The following is an 18,649-nucleotide window of genomic DNA, read 5'->3' on the forward strand; positions in this document are numbered from 1 at the left end:
ACTGGAAATTTTATGCTTATCTCAAACAATACACACAGCTTAAACACCAACGTTTGACGGTGTAATGGTGAAAAAATAAAATAAAAAAGTAAATAAGTGTTCTTAAATTTATAGATAAGAATCGTCATATTGTTCTATAATTATAAACACTATATCGTGTAAGATTACGATCCACGATATTCACAAACGAACTAGACTCATAACGTTTTTACACGTTCATCGAATATGCACACAAACAGAGGTATTCTTTCAAGGATATTATTTAAATTTAATAAAAAATAAATAAAAAAACAACATCTCTCTTATTCTTGGTGCTTGTTTTGGTCATATTATTATTATGATAAGTGTGTCGTATCGATAAATTTCTCGAATGTCTTTTGTGCATAGATCGACTGTTCTATTCTGTTCTTTGTTTTGAATGTTAATATGATGAGTGAGTGAAACAATATAATCGTGCAATTCGAACGGATAATATTTCTAGAAGCACGTAATAAAATGAAATTGGAAGTGATGTGATGTTTGAGTTGTGATTTTGACACGGTAAGCGGATTACAGTTGATTATTATGTAGGTACGTAATTATTGTAATATTATATGAAGTGTATTGTATTATTACTCGTAATCTAAAATTGCAGGATTGTTTCTCAATATACAGATTATGAGATTTTAGTTTAATGCCGGTTTTGTTTTTAGCCAAATATGCTATTTGTCTCTCTTCCTCAGTGTCTCTAACTTGGCCTTGTTCACGGGTAATGGTCAATATTCAACATCAGATGGCCCTAATGCCTTCGAAATAATCCAAACTCTAATCGAAATCAGTAATCAGCTATCTCAAACTTCATTGCCTAATATCACCTAATATATTCTTTCAGTAAAACAAGACACGTCTACCCAATTATCAGACCGTGCGCGTGGCAGTGCTTAGATTATATATTCAAATCAAATACAGCTGTATTCAACGCCTTTTATGTTAATACATACAAACCTTATCAGTTTTTATCAACGGTTTCCTATATACGTTTATTTATAATTTCAGCTATAGCTATCGTTATAATTAGATACGTCAGTGGCTGTAATGAATACAACACCTATTGGATTCTTAGTTGTCATGGTGTTTTTTTTTTTAATTTATTTATTAGGAGAACCAACAGCACAAAACAAACAGATAATATACTAAAAATTAGCTAAAACAATAACCAAACAAGTTTCCACCATCTTTTTTTTTCCACCTAAGCTGGTAGCCGTGAGAGGCTATGCCAGCGTAATTGAGCGAGTACGTGAGCTCACGGGGCTCAAACCTGACGTTATTAACACCAATCCTAGCAAGAGCAGTGCTTCAGAGAATCTACCACCGGATCGGAAACGTGACCCACTGAGAAGATCCGGCGAGAAGCTCAGTGGGCTGTGTCTGTGGGTTAATTTACTCGCCGAGCCCTTCGTCGCAAGCGACGGGTTCGAAGAGAATGATGACCGGTGCTTGGGGTACCCAAAAGCACCGTTAGTGGATCGGGAGGATCCGAAATGACGTGTTTTGGGCGACGTCGACTGTTTACCATTCGGTCCGTAGGATCGGGTTTCACCATCCATAATGCTACAGGCATCAATTTCTCGTATTCTTATTTACAAGTTAGTGAAGGAGTCGTATGTTTTTGTTTCAACGGTTGGATAGGTTTTATACGATGCAATTTAAGCTTCGAACTCATGTCTCTATGTGTGGTTGTGGTGGTAAGCTATGGCGTCTCCTTTGACAATAAAACCATAATGATACTTAAACTTATAATTTCAATTAATTATATTCGAATTTCGACTATTGGGGGACCACTAGTTCTTGTATCCTCGAGAGGCTATAATAGATTCTCAGAGCGAGCAGGTGAGCTCACGAGGCTCTAAGCTGAGAAGACTTATTGCTGGATATGAGTCAAAAATGTTTAGAATCTGCTGCATTTCCAATGAATGTCTCATTTCCAAACCATTGAATTTAGTGGCTCCGGTGCTTATTCAACCGTCTTCGCCATCTTGATTTTCTCTGTCATTCTCTTTTCTTTTTCTTACAATTTTCTCTCACTCACATTTTAACGTTCCGTTCCACGCTTTCGTGATGCGTTCCGTTCTTACCAAATCTACATATTATTATGTACATAATACGTTACTTTATCGTTTATGTCATCAGTGAACGGACCGAGAAGAAAGCTCAACTTTTGTTCAACCAAGAAGTCATGATCGAACAGAATCGACAACAACAGATGTTTGAGCAACAACTTCGACAGGTGAGTTGATTTCGGCCATAAATTATAATTATGACAAAAAAGTCAGACGTGCCTATTGGGATTTTGATGGGATCCAATGGAATGGTCGATCTTATCTTTCAAAATTGAGTGGCCGTGTTCGAGCTGTGTCGTCTAGAAACTGTTAATCACTTAATGGCAGATGGGTCATGAACTCGTCCCCACATTTAAAGCAATATAAAATAATCACGCGGAAGTTTCTCTATGTTTATAAACATACCTATAATTTCTAAACTATAATGGACGATCAATCGTGATACAACTGTAGTGAGCATTCAAAACGTAAATTATAATGAATGAAAAAGGCGAAATTAAATCGTTAAAATAGTTTTAATTATAGTCTAAGGGTCGCGAACGTCGAAGGGAAACGCTGAAATGTATCTTTTGCAGATGAAGATGATGCAGAATCAGCAGCCTGGGCCCGTCGAACAAGTGAAGAGTGGCCTGCTGAACGGAGTGGGGCCCGCGCCTCTAGCAGCCGTCCAGTAAGTATATCCACTCTTGCTGTAGAACTTTTAAGCACTTAAATGCCTCGAGGAATCATTCATAAAGTTACGAGACGATCGTATTAGTGTTAGATAGAGTTCTAGACTGTCAGAGAGATCACTCGCGACACGTTGCCTAGTACAGAGAGTTCCCCAATTTCTGTGACAGGCTAGGCCAACAATCCCAACTCCTGCAGGCTCAGCAGCAACTGCTTCAGCAACAGTTCCACCAGCTGAACAACGAGGAGACCGCCATGAAGCTACTGCAGCACAACCTGATGCAGGCCAGGATGTCGCCGTCAGAACAGCATCTGCAGCATGCGCTGCTCGAGCATAAGCTGAAACAGCAAGTACGGAAACTATTTAATTTCATAAACAGTAATTACATACAGATATGTCTGATTTCAAGTTTCTCGTGAATTCAGGTCTTTGTGTATTTCTACAAAGAAATATATCTATACTAGCTGACTCGAAAGACTTCGTAGTGCCTTAATCGATAAATAAAAGACCTAAGTTTTTGTATAAAATAAACTTAAAACAAACAAAAGGAATCTGTCCGACGGGGGACACGTCAAAGGAAAAACAAAATTATTATTTTTATTTAATTCCGAGAATTTTCATATTTATCTACCTTTTAAACCTTCTCTGGACTTCCACGAATAATTCAAGACCAAAATTAGCCAAATCGGTCCAGCCGTTCTCGAGTTTTAGCGAGACTAACGAACAGCAACGATTCATTTATATATATATATATGTATATAGATTTCTGATATTAGAACATGTACATTAAAGTATAGCCTTCCATAATGTGCAGGACTGATCAGAGACATTGTTAAATTTGGTTAAATTTCGCTTACAAATTGCAATTATTTGTGATTTTATTTCCAGGCCCTAATGGAGCAGAATCTCTTAAACCAGCACATGCTGGAACAAACCGTCCAAGGGCAGGTGTTGATGGAACAACAAACCCAGCAGATCCTCGAACCGACAGTTTCGCAGAATCAGATTCAACCGAACCTCCTCAACCAGCAGCTGACCGCCGAGATCAACAACCAGAGTCAAGTCTTACAGCAGCAGATTATCCAGCGGCAACAGAACATCATTGCTCAGCAGGCAGCCGCCATCCAGCAGAAGCAGTTTGAAGAACAACTGACAACACAGGAGCACATCATGAACGCTCCCCAGTCCGTGGTCAACAATCAGATCCTAGATCCCTCCTTGCAGAACTTACAGAATATTTTAGCTCAAATCATTCATAGACCAGAAACGTTGCAAACAAGAAAGGAGTCTGAATCTGAAACCCAACCCCAAACTCAAGCGCAGACCGCGGTGCCACCCATGCAAACAGAAAACGAACAACTTCAGGAGCAAGAGCTGAAACAGAAGATGCAAAACTTGATAGGGATGCAGATGCAGCAACAAAACGTATCCATACAGCAGAACCAACACTACGTTCAGCCGATGTTGACGGCCGTGGATCCTGCTATATTCGCTCAGCAGCAGCAAGTGGAACAAGCCCAGCAGCAAGTCGCGCAAGTGCAGCAGCAACTCAATATGCAGAAGCAAATGCTGGCGCAACAACAGTATGCGTTGCAGCAGCAAATGCTTAACCAACAGCACCTGTATATCCCCGGACAGACGCTCTCCCCGCAGCACTTGAGAACGTTGCAGCAGCAGTATTTGGCTCAACAAGAGTGGCAGATGCAGGCGCAACAGAAGTACATAGACCCGCAGAATATTGCGTATTTGGCCCAGAAACAACAACTAATCGGTCAGCAACAACAGAAGATGGAGGAGATGTTGCGAGCCCAACGGCCCATGTACCAGAGACAAGCGTCAGAGCAGAGCCAGATCAGTTCCACCACAGACGTACACGACCAGCAGATGATGATGCAGGACTATCAGAAGCCAGCCCTACAGCAACAAGTGTCAGTCGATCAGCTACAGTACCAACATCAGTATTTGGATCTGCAGAAACAGACTCTTCAGTCTGAGGACCCCTACCACCATAAAGTGCATCAGATGCAGGGGCAGTCTCTTCCTCACAATTTGCAAATGGCGCAGAACTTCAACGTTGTCCAACAGGACAGGCAGATATCTAGTCACGAGGGAACGCCCGTGCAGAACTATACTTCGAATCCCCTGCAGATGTACCAGCAACAAAACCAGCAGATGCAGATGATGCAGTCGTCTATTCCGTCCTCAATGGCGCAGACCATGCAAGATAATGTGCAGAAAATGAGCGTCGCACAAAGTATTCCTCAACAAATGACCCAGCCCATGCACACGCAGTCCGTGCCTCAACCGGTCCAGTCGATGCCTCAGCCCGTGCAAGCGTTGCCTCAACCGAACCAACCCATACAGCATTCCATCTCGCAGCCTGTTCAGTCGCTCCCGCAGTCCACACAGGGGATGCCGACGATGCAGCCCGCATCCATGGCTCAGACTATGCCAATCCAATCCATGCCTCCGCCCATGCACTCAGTTCCGCAGACCATGCAAACTGTCCAACAACCCGCTCAGGTCCTGCCTCAAAACGCTACGATCTCCCAACCTTTGTCGCAGCCGCAGCAGGTTCCATCCATCCCGCAGTCCCAGGCCATCCCGCCAACGCAACTCATCAGTCAGCCGATACAGTCGATACCGGCAGCCCAGTCGCACCCGACTCCGGCGCATCCCCAGCCGATCCCATCCCACCCCGCGCCGCATGAGTCGTTCCCCCAGAGGTTGAACTTGGAAGAGACCGGCTTCCACGTGAACGGTGGTCAAAAGGAGCAGTTCCTAACTCCAATGACGGACGTACCCTCCAGCAGTGTACCTGCAGATGCAGTCAGACAGTCAGAGTTGGGTTCCGTTGATGAGAAACAAGCTGACACACCAGCCGAAGGTAATTTTTTATTTATTTATTAGAAAATGCCGGCGGGTATCAATTTTTCTAATGAAATACGTACTTAAAAAGTGTTAGCGATCGACTTCCACGGTGAAGGAATAACATCGTGTAATAAAAATCAAACCCGCAAAATTATATTTTGCGGTAATTACTGGTGGTAGGACCTTTGTGAGTCCGAACCACCACCCTGCCTATTTCTGCCGTGAAGCAGTAATGCGTTTCGGTTTAAAGGGTTGGGCAGCCGTTGTAACTATACTGAGACCTTAGAACTTGTATCTCAGGGAGAGTGGCGGCATTTACGTTGTATATGTCTATGGGCTCCAGTAACCACTTAACACCCATCAAAGCAATAAAAAAAAGCTTCATAAGAAATATATCATGATACTACATACTTAACGACATGTAAACTTTTACTAGGCACAGCCATTTCATCGCCGGTAACGAACGAGAAGAAATCTCGGGGCTCGAAGAAGCGTTCCCGGGAAAAGGACAAGCTCCCGAAGCTGACGGTGCTGGAGGTGAACGAGGCCGGGACCGGGGTGGAGTGCCAGCTCGAGTCCAAGTCCAAGACCGTTACCTTCAAGTTCGACGTCACCGACGTCAACCCGGAGGAGATCGCCAGCAATCTCGTGAGTCGACGCCCCGTTTCTCAATCTCTATTTCTATTGCTTAGGTGGGTGGACGAGCTCACGGCCCACCTGGTGTTAAATGGTTACCGGAGCCCATAGACATCTACAACGTAAATGCGCCGCCCACCTTGAGACATGAGTTGTAAAGTCTCATTTTGAACAGTACAACGGCTGCCCCACCCTTCCAACCGAAACGCATTACTGCTTCACGGCAGAAATAGCCAGGGCGGTGGTACCTACCTGCGCGGACTCACAAGAGGTCCTACCACCAGTAAAGTCCCTCTCGGGTGTTTTGAACCCAGTACAGCAGTACATCTCGAGCGTGTTGCAGGTGTCGAACAACCTGCTCCCGGAGTGGCAGAGCGCGACGTTCATGGAGCTCATCCGCGACATCGTGCGGCAGCTCATCGCCGACCCCGCCGCCACGCCCGTGCTCAGCCACGCGCACCACTCCGCGCTGCGACTCAACATCGATAAGGTACGACCGCCCGAGCGCTGCTCCATTCTGTATATTCTGTATCCTATGGTCGAATCATAACAAAGATTTCCAAAGGACTTTTTGGCGGGAACGCGAGCAGTGAAGTTGTGCGATTTGTTTTATTTTGTCTATTTAGTGTTTCTTCAGGTTTAAATGTGTAATAACGGTGGTTTATTAACTGTTTAATATCTGTGTTAGTGCACAAATGTGGGAAAATGAAACAAAGCCGCTGAACGTAACTTCTCGGGATCCTCCAAAAGGTCAACTGAAAACGTCTCAGTAAATGACCACTATTTTAGTGAGATTATATTTCATCCCATATCATCTCATCTCATTACATTTCATAATATCATTTTTCATATAAAAAAGTTTTCATTAAAATTAGAATAAGACTTGACCTAAAGGTCTTAGTTACCAGGTCATAAAATCCCTTAAAAAAAAGATTTCTAAACTTCAACTTGATTGCTACTGTTTCCACAGACTGATTACGATTCAGAAACGACTGAGCGAGAAGAGAACCTGACGGACTCGAACCAGGACAACTCGGAGTGCACCACGCCGACCGCGAGCCACGACAACATCGCCGCGGAACTGGCGTACGATCCTCCCGAACAGAAGACTGAAACCCAAGCGGAACCGCGGGCTGAACCCGCGCCCGAACGAGTCGATACTCTCGCCAGGAAGATCAGCACCGCCTCGTCTATAGGCTCCAACCAGTCGGACGGCGGATCGACGGCTCCTGAACGGTCCGGCAGTACTGAGTCCCAGAGCAGCGACCGGAAACCGTTCAAACCCACAAGGAAGATATCCAGATTTCTAGTCAGTCCAGTAGTGGACCGCGGGGAGAATCTACCCGAGGAGAAGACTGTGATACCGGAGCCTGAGAGACTTCAGGATCTAGCCAAAGAACTGAGGGAGGTGCAGGTCAATGGCCTGCCAGAGACACAAGTTCCTACCTACCAGCCCGAGAGGGTCGAGCCAGTACCGGAACCAGTTACTAGCATACCGATGTCGGTACCGGTATCCAGCGTGCCCATCCAGAATGTCATCAACCCGATGATGCTGCAGCCCAATTTGACGACGCCCCTGCAGATTGCAACGGACAGTCCTCTGCTTGGTCTAAGTCAAGCTGGCACGCCCATGGGCAACGACCTCGGCCTTAATGTTCTTGGAGCCGGGCTGGTCGACCCCGCGAGGGCACCGGCCCCCCAGAACATAATCCCAACACCCGGGGTCGCTGACACCATGCCTAATGCTGAGAACATACACAGGATGTTGCTCAAACAGAATATTATGAAGTGAGTTGTCTCATACTAGTAAACTCTGTGCTTTAGAATAGGGTTAATTTTTTTGTCTCCTATAAGTTTGTGTAACACAGGAGAAAGTCCTAACTTAAGGTCGTTGAATGGGAGTGATTTACTTATTTCAAAGGATCACTCCCATAATATTGATATTAAAAAGCTTCTAATATAAATATAAAATAAAAACAAACAAAAAACAACATTAAAAACCAAGCTAAACGAACAAAAAATTATCTTTATGTCGAAATTGACGATCAAACTAGCCCATAGACAACCTGCTGAGTTTCTCGGCGAATCTTCTCAGTGGATCGCGATTCCGGTTAGATGGTAGATTCATTTATTGGTAGTGATAGCTCTTGCCCTATTAAGCTACAACCGAATATGTAAAAAAAAAAACACATTTATTTATTTTGATTTTCTTGCAAAAGATACATATTATAAATGTTTTTTTTTAATGCTTTATATGGCACCAATACAAAAGTAAAAACAAAATAGACGCAAATTAAAAAAAGAAATATTATTAAGTAAGAGTAATAAAGAGTTGACACATGTACTTAAGACAATAACTGTGATAATTAGAAATGAAAATTATGAAAAGTTAGCTCGCTCTGAGAACTGTAATATAGTTTTGTATATAGAATGTTGTCATGTATTCCAGTCAGCAACAGAATTTGTCCGGTCCGAATCTCTTGGGACTTCTCAATCAGCCCACCTTCCCGCAGCCAGACCTGGGCCTCCACAGCACCATACTCAATAACAATCCACCCGGTATGTATCAATGCACATTTGTCTTGTTAGCTTTATTCAACTATTTAAAGGAGTATGTCTGCTAGTTTAGCGTTTTGCTTTGAAAATCATATTAATTTATATATTGAGTATACGCTGCACTAACTGTAACGCTCGTGGAACTAAAGTTGTCTCATGTTTGCTCAATCGTCTCTTGTGTTCAGTTAAAGTGACTTAAGACGATTCCTAATCCTTTGACTGCCGTGTAGGTCACCGGTGCCCTCCGTGGCGCTCTGAAGTAATTATGTCGACTTCTGTTACTAATGCCCCGGAATATCTAGTAGACTCTGGGAAAGACGAATCCGAAGATACTAAGAATGAATCTGTTACTAAGATATCTAAAATACTTAAACACATAATAACAAACAAAATAAGGCCAAGTTAGGCAATCCAGGCGCTTGGTAACAGAATTCGACATAATTACTTGAGTGCGCCGCGTAGGGCACCGGTGACCTACACGGCAGTCAGTGTGTTAATGAGTCACGGCACACGTCTACCGGTCGTTATTGTATCGATCACATTCGCGAATAATAGCTTATTTATTTAATTGATAATAGAACACGCTGTACAGGCAGGAGAACGATGTAAAGCTGCTTTCAGACTACACTATACTATAGTGCCATATAGTATACTAGCTAATAATATATAGTATAGTACAGTGTGAACGTGCCCATAAGTTTTTTTTTATTGCTTAGATGGGTGGACGAGCTCACAGCACACCTGGTGTTAAGCGGGGACTGGAGCCCATAGGTATCTACAACGTAAATGTGCCTCCCACCTTGAGATATAAGTTCTAAGGTCTCAGTATAGTTAAACGGCTGCCCCGCCCTTCAAATCGAAACGCATTATTGCTTCACGGCAAAAATAGGCAGGGTGGTGGTACCTACCCGTGCGGACTCACAAGAGGTCCTAACCACCAGTAATTATGCAAATTATAATTTTGCGGGTTTGATTTTTATCGTGAACATTTGTTGAGTACGTATTTCATTAGAAAAATTGGTACCCGCCTGAGATTCGAACACCGGTGCATCGCTCAACACGAATGCACCGGACGTCTTATCCTTTAGGCCACGACGACTTCAGAATATATTATATTATGACGTAGTCTGAAAGCGGCTTAACGTTTGCACTTTAAAAGCTCGCAAATAATCGAATGTCGCTTGATATGAATGTTTAGTACGTATAATATTATTAATGCGATTGTGTCGTGTGGCGACTAACCAGCGCCCGGCGTGGTGGGCGGCGTGCTGGGCCCGCAGTACCCGCAGCAGTACTACCCGCCCATGCTGGCCACAGCCAACGACCTCCTAGGTGAGCTGCCACGGGCCGCCACAGCCGACTTGTATGTCCGCTGTTCGATATAAAATCCCACATGGTCGTCGGGCCCCGATCTGAGATTCCCTGTGCAATGTGAATCAGAGATATTCACTCTTATATACGACGATTAACTGAAATGTTATGGCAAACAGCTGACATACATGCGTCACTGTGGCGATCAATGGCGATTAGCAATATTTAATAAAAAAATTAGAATAATTATTATGTCCCTAATTAAAATAGAATTTGATGTAGATAATTTACGGTTGGATCCGCTTCAAAAAACAGCAACCTCATCCTTTAGCTTCATTGTTCTTTTTAAGATTAAACAATTGTTTCTAAACAAAATGATACTGTCACGTGATGAACCTCGTCATTACGGAACCCGTCGCTTGCGACGAAGGGCTCGGCGAGTAAATTGACCCACAGACACAGCCCACTGAGTTTCTCGTCGGATCTTCTCAGTGGGTCGCGTTTCCAATCCGGCGGTAGCTTCTGCGAAGCACTAGGACCAGCGTTAACAACGCCTCCGGACTGACCTCGTGAGCTCACCTACACGCTAGGGTAACGCTGATATAGCTTCTCAAGGCTATCAGCATAGGTAGGGGAAAAAAGGGGTGGATGTAATCTTAATGTTTTTTTAGCTCAGCAACAAGTCCTGCAGACGTCGGTCAGTGGACAGCTGGGCGGGCCGCTGCTGGGCTTGGGACTTCCTCTCCAGCATCAGAACATCGGCCTGGCTCACAACTTGGCGCTCAATCAGAATCTAATGGGGCAGAATCTTACGCACAATTTGGGTATATACATATCACTACATAGTATAAAACAAAGTCGCTTTCTCTGTCCCTATGTATGCTTAAATCTTTAAAACTACGCAACGGATTTTGATGCGGTTTTTTTTAATAGATAGAGTGATTGAAGAGGAAGGTTTATATGTATAATAACATCCATGAAATAGTGGAGAAATCAATAATAAATTACAGTTTCTGAAGCGAAGCGAGGGCGGGTCGCTAGTAATGAATAAAACTTGTTTAGTTAATTATTACACGTTATACTAAACTTGCCCTACGTCTGCACCCAAGTCAACTTTTTAATTTATAAATAATGATACGCTTACAGAATATACAACAGTTGCTTGTGTACTCTGTGGGACGTTAATAACTAGTCAGTATTTAGATCCTTTACTAAGTGAAATTAGTTAACATTCATATTTACTGTAGCAGATTGCCCGGGTAATATAATTACTCGAATGCCATCAATAACATAAAGTATCATATGTATACATCCAAATCCATTCATCCATTTTTGCATGACTAAGTAACAAACGTTTGGATAAATAATTATTATCCATCGCAATACTTGGTGGTTGGTAGCGGCTTGGCTCTGCCCCTGGCATTGCTGGATTCCATGGGCGACGGTAACCACTCACCATCAGGTGGGCCGTATGCTCGTCTGCCTACAAGGGCAATAAAAAAAAAGTAACTTGGGCCAAAACATCTCATATGATAATATAGTCGATCCAACTACTAATTAATGTTCTCTGCCTTATAACCTTAAAACTCCTTGATATTTCTTTTGTTTCGTGTGTAAAATATTTTAACTTGGTAATGCAAAGAGTTGAATAGGTTAGGACGAAATATTTGTTCATCAAAAAATTTATAAAATGCTTTTGCAGTTTTAAACGTTTTCGTATTTTCTGCAGGTTTAGCCGGGCAGAACTTATCGCTAGGCGGGCAGACCCTCATGGGCGGGCAGAAGCTGGGCGTGGGCGGACTGGTCGGACAGAATCTCTCGCAGCTCGTCGCGCACCGGGCGGTCTCGCTCGCCAGGAGGCCCGTCGACATCGACATAGGTGGGTGACGTCACGACGGGGGAGAGGGGGCCCGGAGAAGGGACCGACTGCGGGCCAAATTATATGTTTAGGACTACTTTCACCCTGCTATCAGAGCCAGAACATAAGTTCAAGTACTTTGATATAAAAACTTGGTGTATTGTGAATGAAGTGAAACTGCTTTTCGGATGTGTATTGGTATGTGGTATTGTGGTTTTCTTCATTTTTCATCCTTAAATCAGATTGCTCTTGTAATAGGGAATGCTGTGTATAAGAGATGCGACATCTTCAACATTTATATTATATAATATTTTTAAAATATAAATCGAAAAATAAATATAATATATATATATTTTTTTCAATACTTAATTAATATAGTGGACGCTACTCGTTGCTAACGCTCGCGCTGGCCTGTAAGGTATATTATGCACATTCGGTCGAGTGCCACGCATTCACTCTCGCTCTGTCTCTCTCTGGCATTGTTGGAAGTCGCATTAGAAGTTTCACTTCAAAAATTGTGAATGTGATGTGAACTACAACGTGTATTACACACGGACATAATTGTAAATAGACATGCTTTAACAAAAACCGACTTCAAATAGAAAAAAAAAGATATTCCAAAACAAATTAATATACACTAAATACAATAATCATCGTAATCGGTTAGCGTGATATTGAGTTATTCATCTATTTGTCGCGCACGTACTTAATGCAAATTTAAGACTTATATGGTTTTCTCATGGATACCATTATCAGAATTGCACTAAATTGAAATGGGACCACTGAAAGTGTCAGCTTTCTAATAAAAAAATAATCACCACAATCGATTGACCCAGTCAAAAGATATGAGGTAACAAACATAAAAAAAACATACAGTCGAATTGAGAACCTCCTCCTTTTTTACAAGTCGGTTAACAAGAGACATTCGGTCTGTCTGCAGGCATGAACAACGTCAACTCTACGGGCTCGTCGCAGCCGAGCACGCCCAACAAGAGTCACTCGTACAACGACTACATGATGTCCCTGCAACACAAGTTGGCCTCTATATCGAACAGCGTAAGTTACAATATCCTATAGTATTAGGTTTGTGTGATTATTTCACATTTTTGTCAGTTTAGTTTTTTTTTTATTGTTTAGATGGGTGGACGACCTCACAGCCCACCTGGTGCTAAGTGGTTACTGGAGCCCATACACATCTACAAAGTAAATGCGCCACCCATCTCGAGATGTCTCAAGTATAGTTACAATGGCTGCTCCATTCATTCATTCATTCATTTCATTAGAAAAGTTGGTACCCGCCTGAGATTCGAACACCGGTGCATCGCTCGACACGAATGCACCGGACGTCTTATCCTTTAGGCCGCGACGACTTAATTATGTGAATGACCTATGCTTTGTAGAAACATATCATTCTGTGAATCTAGTATAACCCCTCGAGGCAGTGATGCCAGGTGCACTGTAATTTTACACGCGGAACAGTGTATTTTTTTCAATCCAACCTGGTAACACTGCCTCGAGGTTACTAGAATTGATTGGAAAAATGGATAGATTCATAGACGAGCTATGGGAATCCCATAGATATCACTACTTGGATCGATGTTTACAAAACCGGTGTCCCACACTTCGAGCCCAAACGTACGGCTGGTGGTAGACACGAGAGGGGGGGGGGGGGTGAAGGTACTTGTATGGGTCAAAGTAGTGCTTTTTTTGAGTGATTATTTAAAAAAATATGTTGATGAATTTCTGTGTTAATCAGGGTCCGGTGTCTCCCGGCTCTCCGCTCGAGTACAGTCCAGCGTTGTCGCCAACGCATCGACAGCACACGCATCATTTGGCTAAGGTATGTATAATTTTGATTTAGAGGCAGTTATGACATAGAAGTTGCCAAACGATCACCAGCGCCCCGAGACTGGAGTACCAACACTTTTTTTTTTTTTAAATCGAGATGACGATATCATCTCAAACAATTCCTCAGAGCACTCCCCATGGAACATACGGTACAAAATACAGAGGGAACCGAAGTCCTTCCGCCGGCCCAGAGGTTCCAGACGATCCGTGAGAATGGGATTATCGGCCATCCGATCGGCCCGCCACCTGTGTTGAGACTTAAATTGTAATCTTGAATTGTATTGTACAGAACTTCAGAGAGACGTAGTGCTCTGTCGTGCGAATTCTTTATTTTTTTATAGTTTAGGTGGGTAGACCAGCTCACGGCGTACCTGATGTTAATTGGTCATCGGAGCCTACAAACATCTACAACGTAAATACCGCCACCCACCTTCAGACATGAGTTCTAACTTACAGTACAACGGCTGCCCCACCCTTTAAACCAAAATGCATTACTGCTTTACGGCAGAAGTAGGCAGGGTGGTGGTGCTACCTACCCGTGCGGACTCACAAGATGTCCTACCACCAGTAATTACGACAATTATAATTTTGCGGGTTTGATTTTTATTACACGTTGTTATTCTTTCACCGTGGAAGTCAATCGTGAACATTTGGTACGTATAGAAAAGTTGGTACCCGCCTGCAGGATTCGAACACCGGTGCATCGCTACATACGAATGCACCGGATATCTTATCCGTTAGGCCACGACGTCTTCACTATTCGGTCGGTTCACTAAATGCTTTTAGTCTTTATAATAAGTTGAATAATAGATCACGGCTTGGATTTACTTCTAGCGTACTGATGGCCACGACCGACGGTATGCTCATCGGACTACAAAGGCAATTTAAAAAAAATGTATAAAGTCGCTGGAAATATGGTACTATATACACGCAGAAGTATAATTTCTTAAGATGGTAAAGGGGCATGTCATGACACATAGATAGGCAGCGGCTTGGCTCTGCCCCTGGTATTGCTGAAGTCCATGGGCGACTGTAACCACTCACCATTAGGTAGGCCGTATGCTCGTCTGTCTACAAGGGCAGTAAAAAAAAGGGATTTATTTAATTTTATTTTCTGTTCCAACAGTCTGACGTAGAGGCGAGCGAGGTGCACAAGTCCCGCCACGTGTCGCAGCTAGCGGAGCTGGACCACGAGCTCAGCAAGATCAGCCTCCACTACAAGCACGCGCCGCCCAAGGTAGCCTCTCTACTGCTGGTAGCACCTCTTGTGAGTCCGCACCAGTAGGTACCACCGCCCTGCCTGTTTCTGCCGTGAAGCAGTAATGCGTTTCGGTTTGAAGGGTGAGGCAGCCGTTGTAACTATACTTGAGACCTTAGAACTTATATCTCAAGATTGGTGGCGCATTTATATCGTAGCACCAGGTGAGCTGTGGGCTCGTCCACACATGTAAGCAATAAATAAATAAATGCACATAAGTGTGATGTAGATAGTTGTTCGTGTCATTTAATTATAATTCGCTGCTTTTAATATAATCTTTGAATGAACTGTATTTAACTGTTATCCGGTCATCGTTCTCGGGTTCGACGAGCGAATTAACTCATAGACACAGCCCGCTGAGTTTCTCGCCGGATCTTCTCAGTGGGTCGCGTTCCCGATCTGGTGGTAGATTCTGCAAAGCACTGCTCTTGTTAGGGTTCGTGTTAGCAACGTCGTCAGGTTTGAGCCCCGTGAGCTCACCTACTAGTTAAATTTACGCTGAAATAGCCTCTCAAGGCTATCAGCTTAGGTAGGAAAAAAAAAACTGTTAAAGTATTTATTAACATCCCCCCGTGTCTTGTTACAGGCCGTGTTCATACAGCACAGCGCCGAGGAGCACGACCTGCTGTCCAGCGACACCGACACGCCCGTCAACGCTTACGAAGGTACGAACTCTTGTGATACTTAATGGCGCCGGTTGAGGGGGGGGGTGGCCGTGCAGTAACCGTGTCGGCTGTTGCAGGCGAGGTGGGGGGCGCGGGGCGGTTCGTGGTTTCGCGCGCGGCGCCGTGCGCAGGCTACTCGCTGTGCAGGCTGCTGCAGCACGCAGGTACTGTTGGAGCTGCGGCTTAGTGTTGCCAATAAAATAATATTTTTCCATATTTTCATAAAAATAAACGAAATCTGTGTCAATAGTTAGTCTTCAAGGAGAACGGCAGTTTTTGTACCACCATTATTTTTTATTGTTTCCTTATAAGAGTTGTCTTATTTATAAAGGGTAACAATCCATATATTTTCGTGTATTTATTATATTTTTAAAACTCTGCAAAAACAAAAAACAAAACATATTTGAAAAATGATAGGAACTAAATGTTGATCATTGATAACAAAACGCATTATAAGTTTTTGAAACTTGGCATGAAATGAATGGAAAAGGAATGAAATCAATACTGTACAGACAGACAAAAATTACCTCTACAGCAGGATAGATTTAACGAACATGACTTTTTGCTAAAAAATAATTGGAAGGCTTGGCTGTATGGGCTGTGTATCCTTCGTCTGTCCAAACGGATCAATCGACAAAAAAAAAAAATCTTATGCCGGTTCCACTTTTAAAAAAATATACTGCTAGCGTTAAGTTCTGTGTACATTGTAAGTTTTGATATTGTGTGTGTGGTTGAGTTTTTGACTAAAGTCATAACACCACAAAACACTAAAATATTGAATATAATTTAAGAGCGCCACATGACATTTCTGCGTTCCCGTTAAAAACCTCGCTACGAATGAAGGCACAATACATAATATGTTTGCGAAGTTCTAAAAATCTGATAATTAAAATTATATTCGACAATGATATTATCTATCAAATAAATAAAACTATATGAAAAAACATGAAACTATATAGTGGTACAATTATTGATACCCATACATTCCATTGTCCTTTCATCATCGGGCGAAGAATGATTTTAATTATTAATCTGAATTTAAAACTGCAATTAAATTGGTACGACACTATTTTATAACTATTAAAACATATTTATATTTACATCACACACATTTTTATTTGATGACCTGTGTAATGAGTCCTCGCATGGTTATACTAATATACTCGTTGAACTTGACCTTATTGTATTTATTTTAACTAGTGGTCCCGCAGTAGTCGAACTATAATTAATTGATATTATAAGTTCGTACACTATTATGATTCTATTGTCAAGAGCTATTTAAAACTTCTGTAATCACAGATTTCGCCAAGACTACACTATAGACAAATATTAATAAAGACAAACAATATTTAATCTATTCTGCATTTGACCACAGACTATAAGCAATAAGGAAAGTTTTGAATAACGAATAGTATGTATGCGTGTGTGTGTCAAATACATGGTAGTGTGAGTAATGTTTTTTATTGATTTAATGTATTTTTTATGCATAATTTAAAAAAAAATATTAACATTCTGCACTCCTTCTCTAAATTCTCTATAAGTGTGGGAAATTTCATAATATGCCATCCACGCAATTTTCATAAAAAGGAGTACAAAGTTTTTACTTCACGTTTATTAATATATAGATAGGAACTATTCGTACGATGCCCTTAATTGTGTTAAACAAGATTACAATTTATAAACAACATTGGCTCAGGTGATAATTTAGAATTAAAGTGAGTTACTTGGTGCGTTTAGAAAAGGAGAGCGGCGAGGCGGGGTCCGGCGGCGAGGAGACGGAGGGCGGGGAGGGGGCCGACAGCGGGGAGGGGGCGGAGGGTGGCGAGGAGGGGCCCGACACGTACGTCATCACGCCGCGCCGGGGCCCCACCTACCTGCTGGACGACGCGCTGGGGGGCGCGCTCGTCGCCATCATCGACCCCACGCCGCACACGCCGGTACGGTAACCACCCCCGCGACTACTACTCGTAGTACTCCGGCAGACTTCGTAGTGCCTCAATCGATACATAAAAGACCTAAGCTTTTGTATAAAATAAACTTAAAACAAACAAAATGAATCCGTCCGACGGGGGACATGTCAAAGGAAAAACTAAATTATTATTTTTATTTAATTCCGAGCATTTTCATGTTTATATACCTTTTAAACCTTCTCTGGACTTCCACAAATAATTCAAGACCAAAATTAACTAAATCGGTCCAGCCGTTCTCGAGTTTTGGCGAGACTAACGAACAGTAAAATTAACATGAGAGTTGCACAGAAAAATTAAAATAATAGGTATAACAGTCACTGCTACGATTGATACACAAATATAACCAAAAAACATGGCTGAAAAATGTATAGTGAGTAAACAGGAGATCGGCTTCGTCCTCATCCCTACTACGTCATGTTTGCTGGATGAGTGGTGACACCTGGCGGGGATAACTGATCGATTGATAGTTGATCAATAGTCGACCGGCGAGGGCGGGAGATCAAATTGAATTTAAGAAAAAACATAATTAAAGGAACTTGAAATTATAAACTCTGAATAAGAATTTATCGTACTACAATTATAATATTTGATTGCCATCTTGCAACCTTATTGCGGATCTGTGCATAGAATAAAAAAAATAAAAATCGGGGTGGAAAAATAGGGGTTGATCGTAGAGGGGTGAAAAATTCAGAGTGATATAGTAACCGGCAAACATCGTGAGCAAATGACCTTGACTGCGCAGAACCGAATTTTAGATCACTTTGGTGGTGAGGGTGAGGCGCGACGGCAGGGGAAATCGTATCGAGCGCGTTATTGGTAGATCAGTCGAACCTTGCGTCCCGCACCGCATTCCGCATTCCGCTTGCTCCCAAAAGTACGCTTGCGTACAGTGAAAAGTCTATCGTTA

The 18,649-nt window shown here is 42.6% G+C and overlaps 1 protein-coding gene across 7 annotated transcripts in view; it reads left to right on the forward strand.

Annotated features, from left to right (window-relative positions):
- Wnk (Wnk kinase) overlaps positions 1-18,649 on the forward strand; it is a 64,030-nt gene that overhangs the window by 41,272 nt on the left and 4,109 nt on the right. For 6 of the 7 annotated variants that reach the window (XM_089739950.1, XM_089739953.1, XM_089739951.1 and 3 more), the window contains 17 exons: positions 2,170-2,266; positions 2,675-2,769; positions 2,939-3,119; positions 3,658-5,656; positions 6,077-6,288; positions 6,620-6,766; positions 7,247-8,064; positions 8,726-8,835; positions 10,078-10,164; positions 10,815-10,967; positions 11,873-12,022; positions 12,942-13,057; positions 13,758-13,841; positions 14,976-15,086; positions 15,694-15,772; positions 15,850-15,936; positions 17,510-17,709. In XM_089739950.1, the coding sequence (XP_089596076.1) occupies positions 2,170-2,266; positions 2,675-2,769; positions 2,939-3,119; positions 3,658-5,656; positions 6,077-6,288; positions 6,620-6,766; positions 7,247-8,064; positions 8,726-8,835; positions 10,078-10,164; positions 10,815-10,967; positions 11,873-12,022; positions 12,942-13,057; positions 13,758-13,841; positions 14,976-15,086; positions 15,694-15,772; positions 15,850-15,936; positions 17,510-17,709 (4,726 nt within the window). The remainder of the gene's footprint in view (positions 1-2,169; positions 2,267-2,674; positions 2,770-2,938; positions 3,120-3,657; positions 5,657-6,076; positions 6,289-6,619; positions 6,767-7,246; positions 8,065-8,725; positions 8,836-10,077; positions 10,165-10,814; positions 10,968-11,872; positions 12,023-12,941; positions 13,058-13,757; positions 13,842-14,975; positions 15,087-15,693; positions 15,773-15,849; positions 15,937-17,509; positions 17,710-18,649) is intronic. The other variant, XM_089739952.1, reaches the window with a different exon arrangement.

Source organism: Bombyx mandarina, chromosome A1, assembly GCF_030267445.1.
Source record: "Bombyx mandarina strain Sakado chromosome A1, ASM3026744v2".
NCBI lineage: Eukaryota > Metazoa > Arthropoda > Insecta > Lepidoptera > Bombycidae > Bombyx > Bombyx mandarina.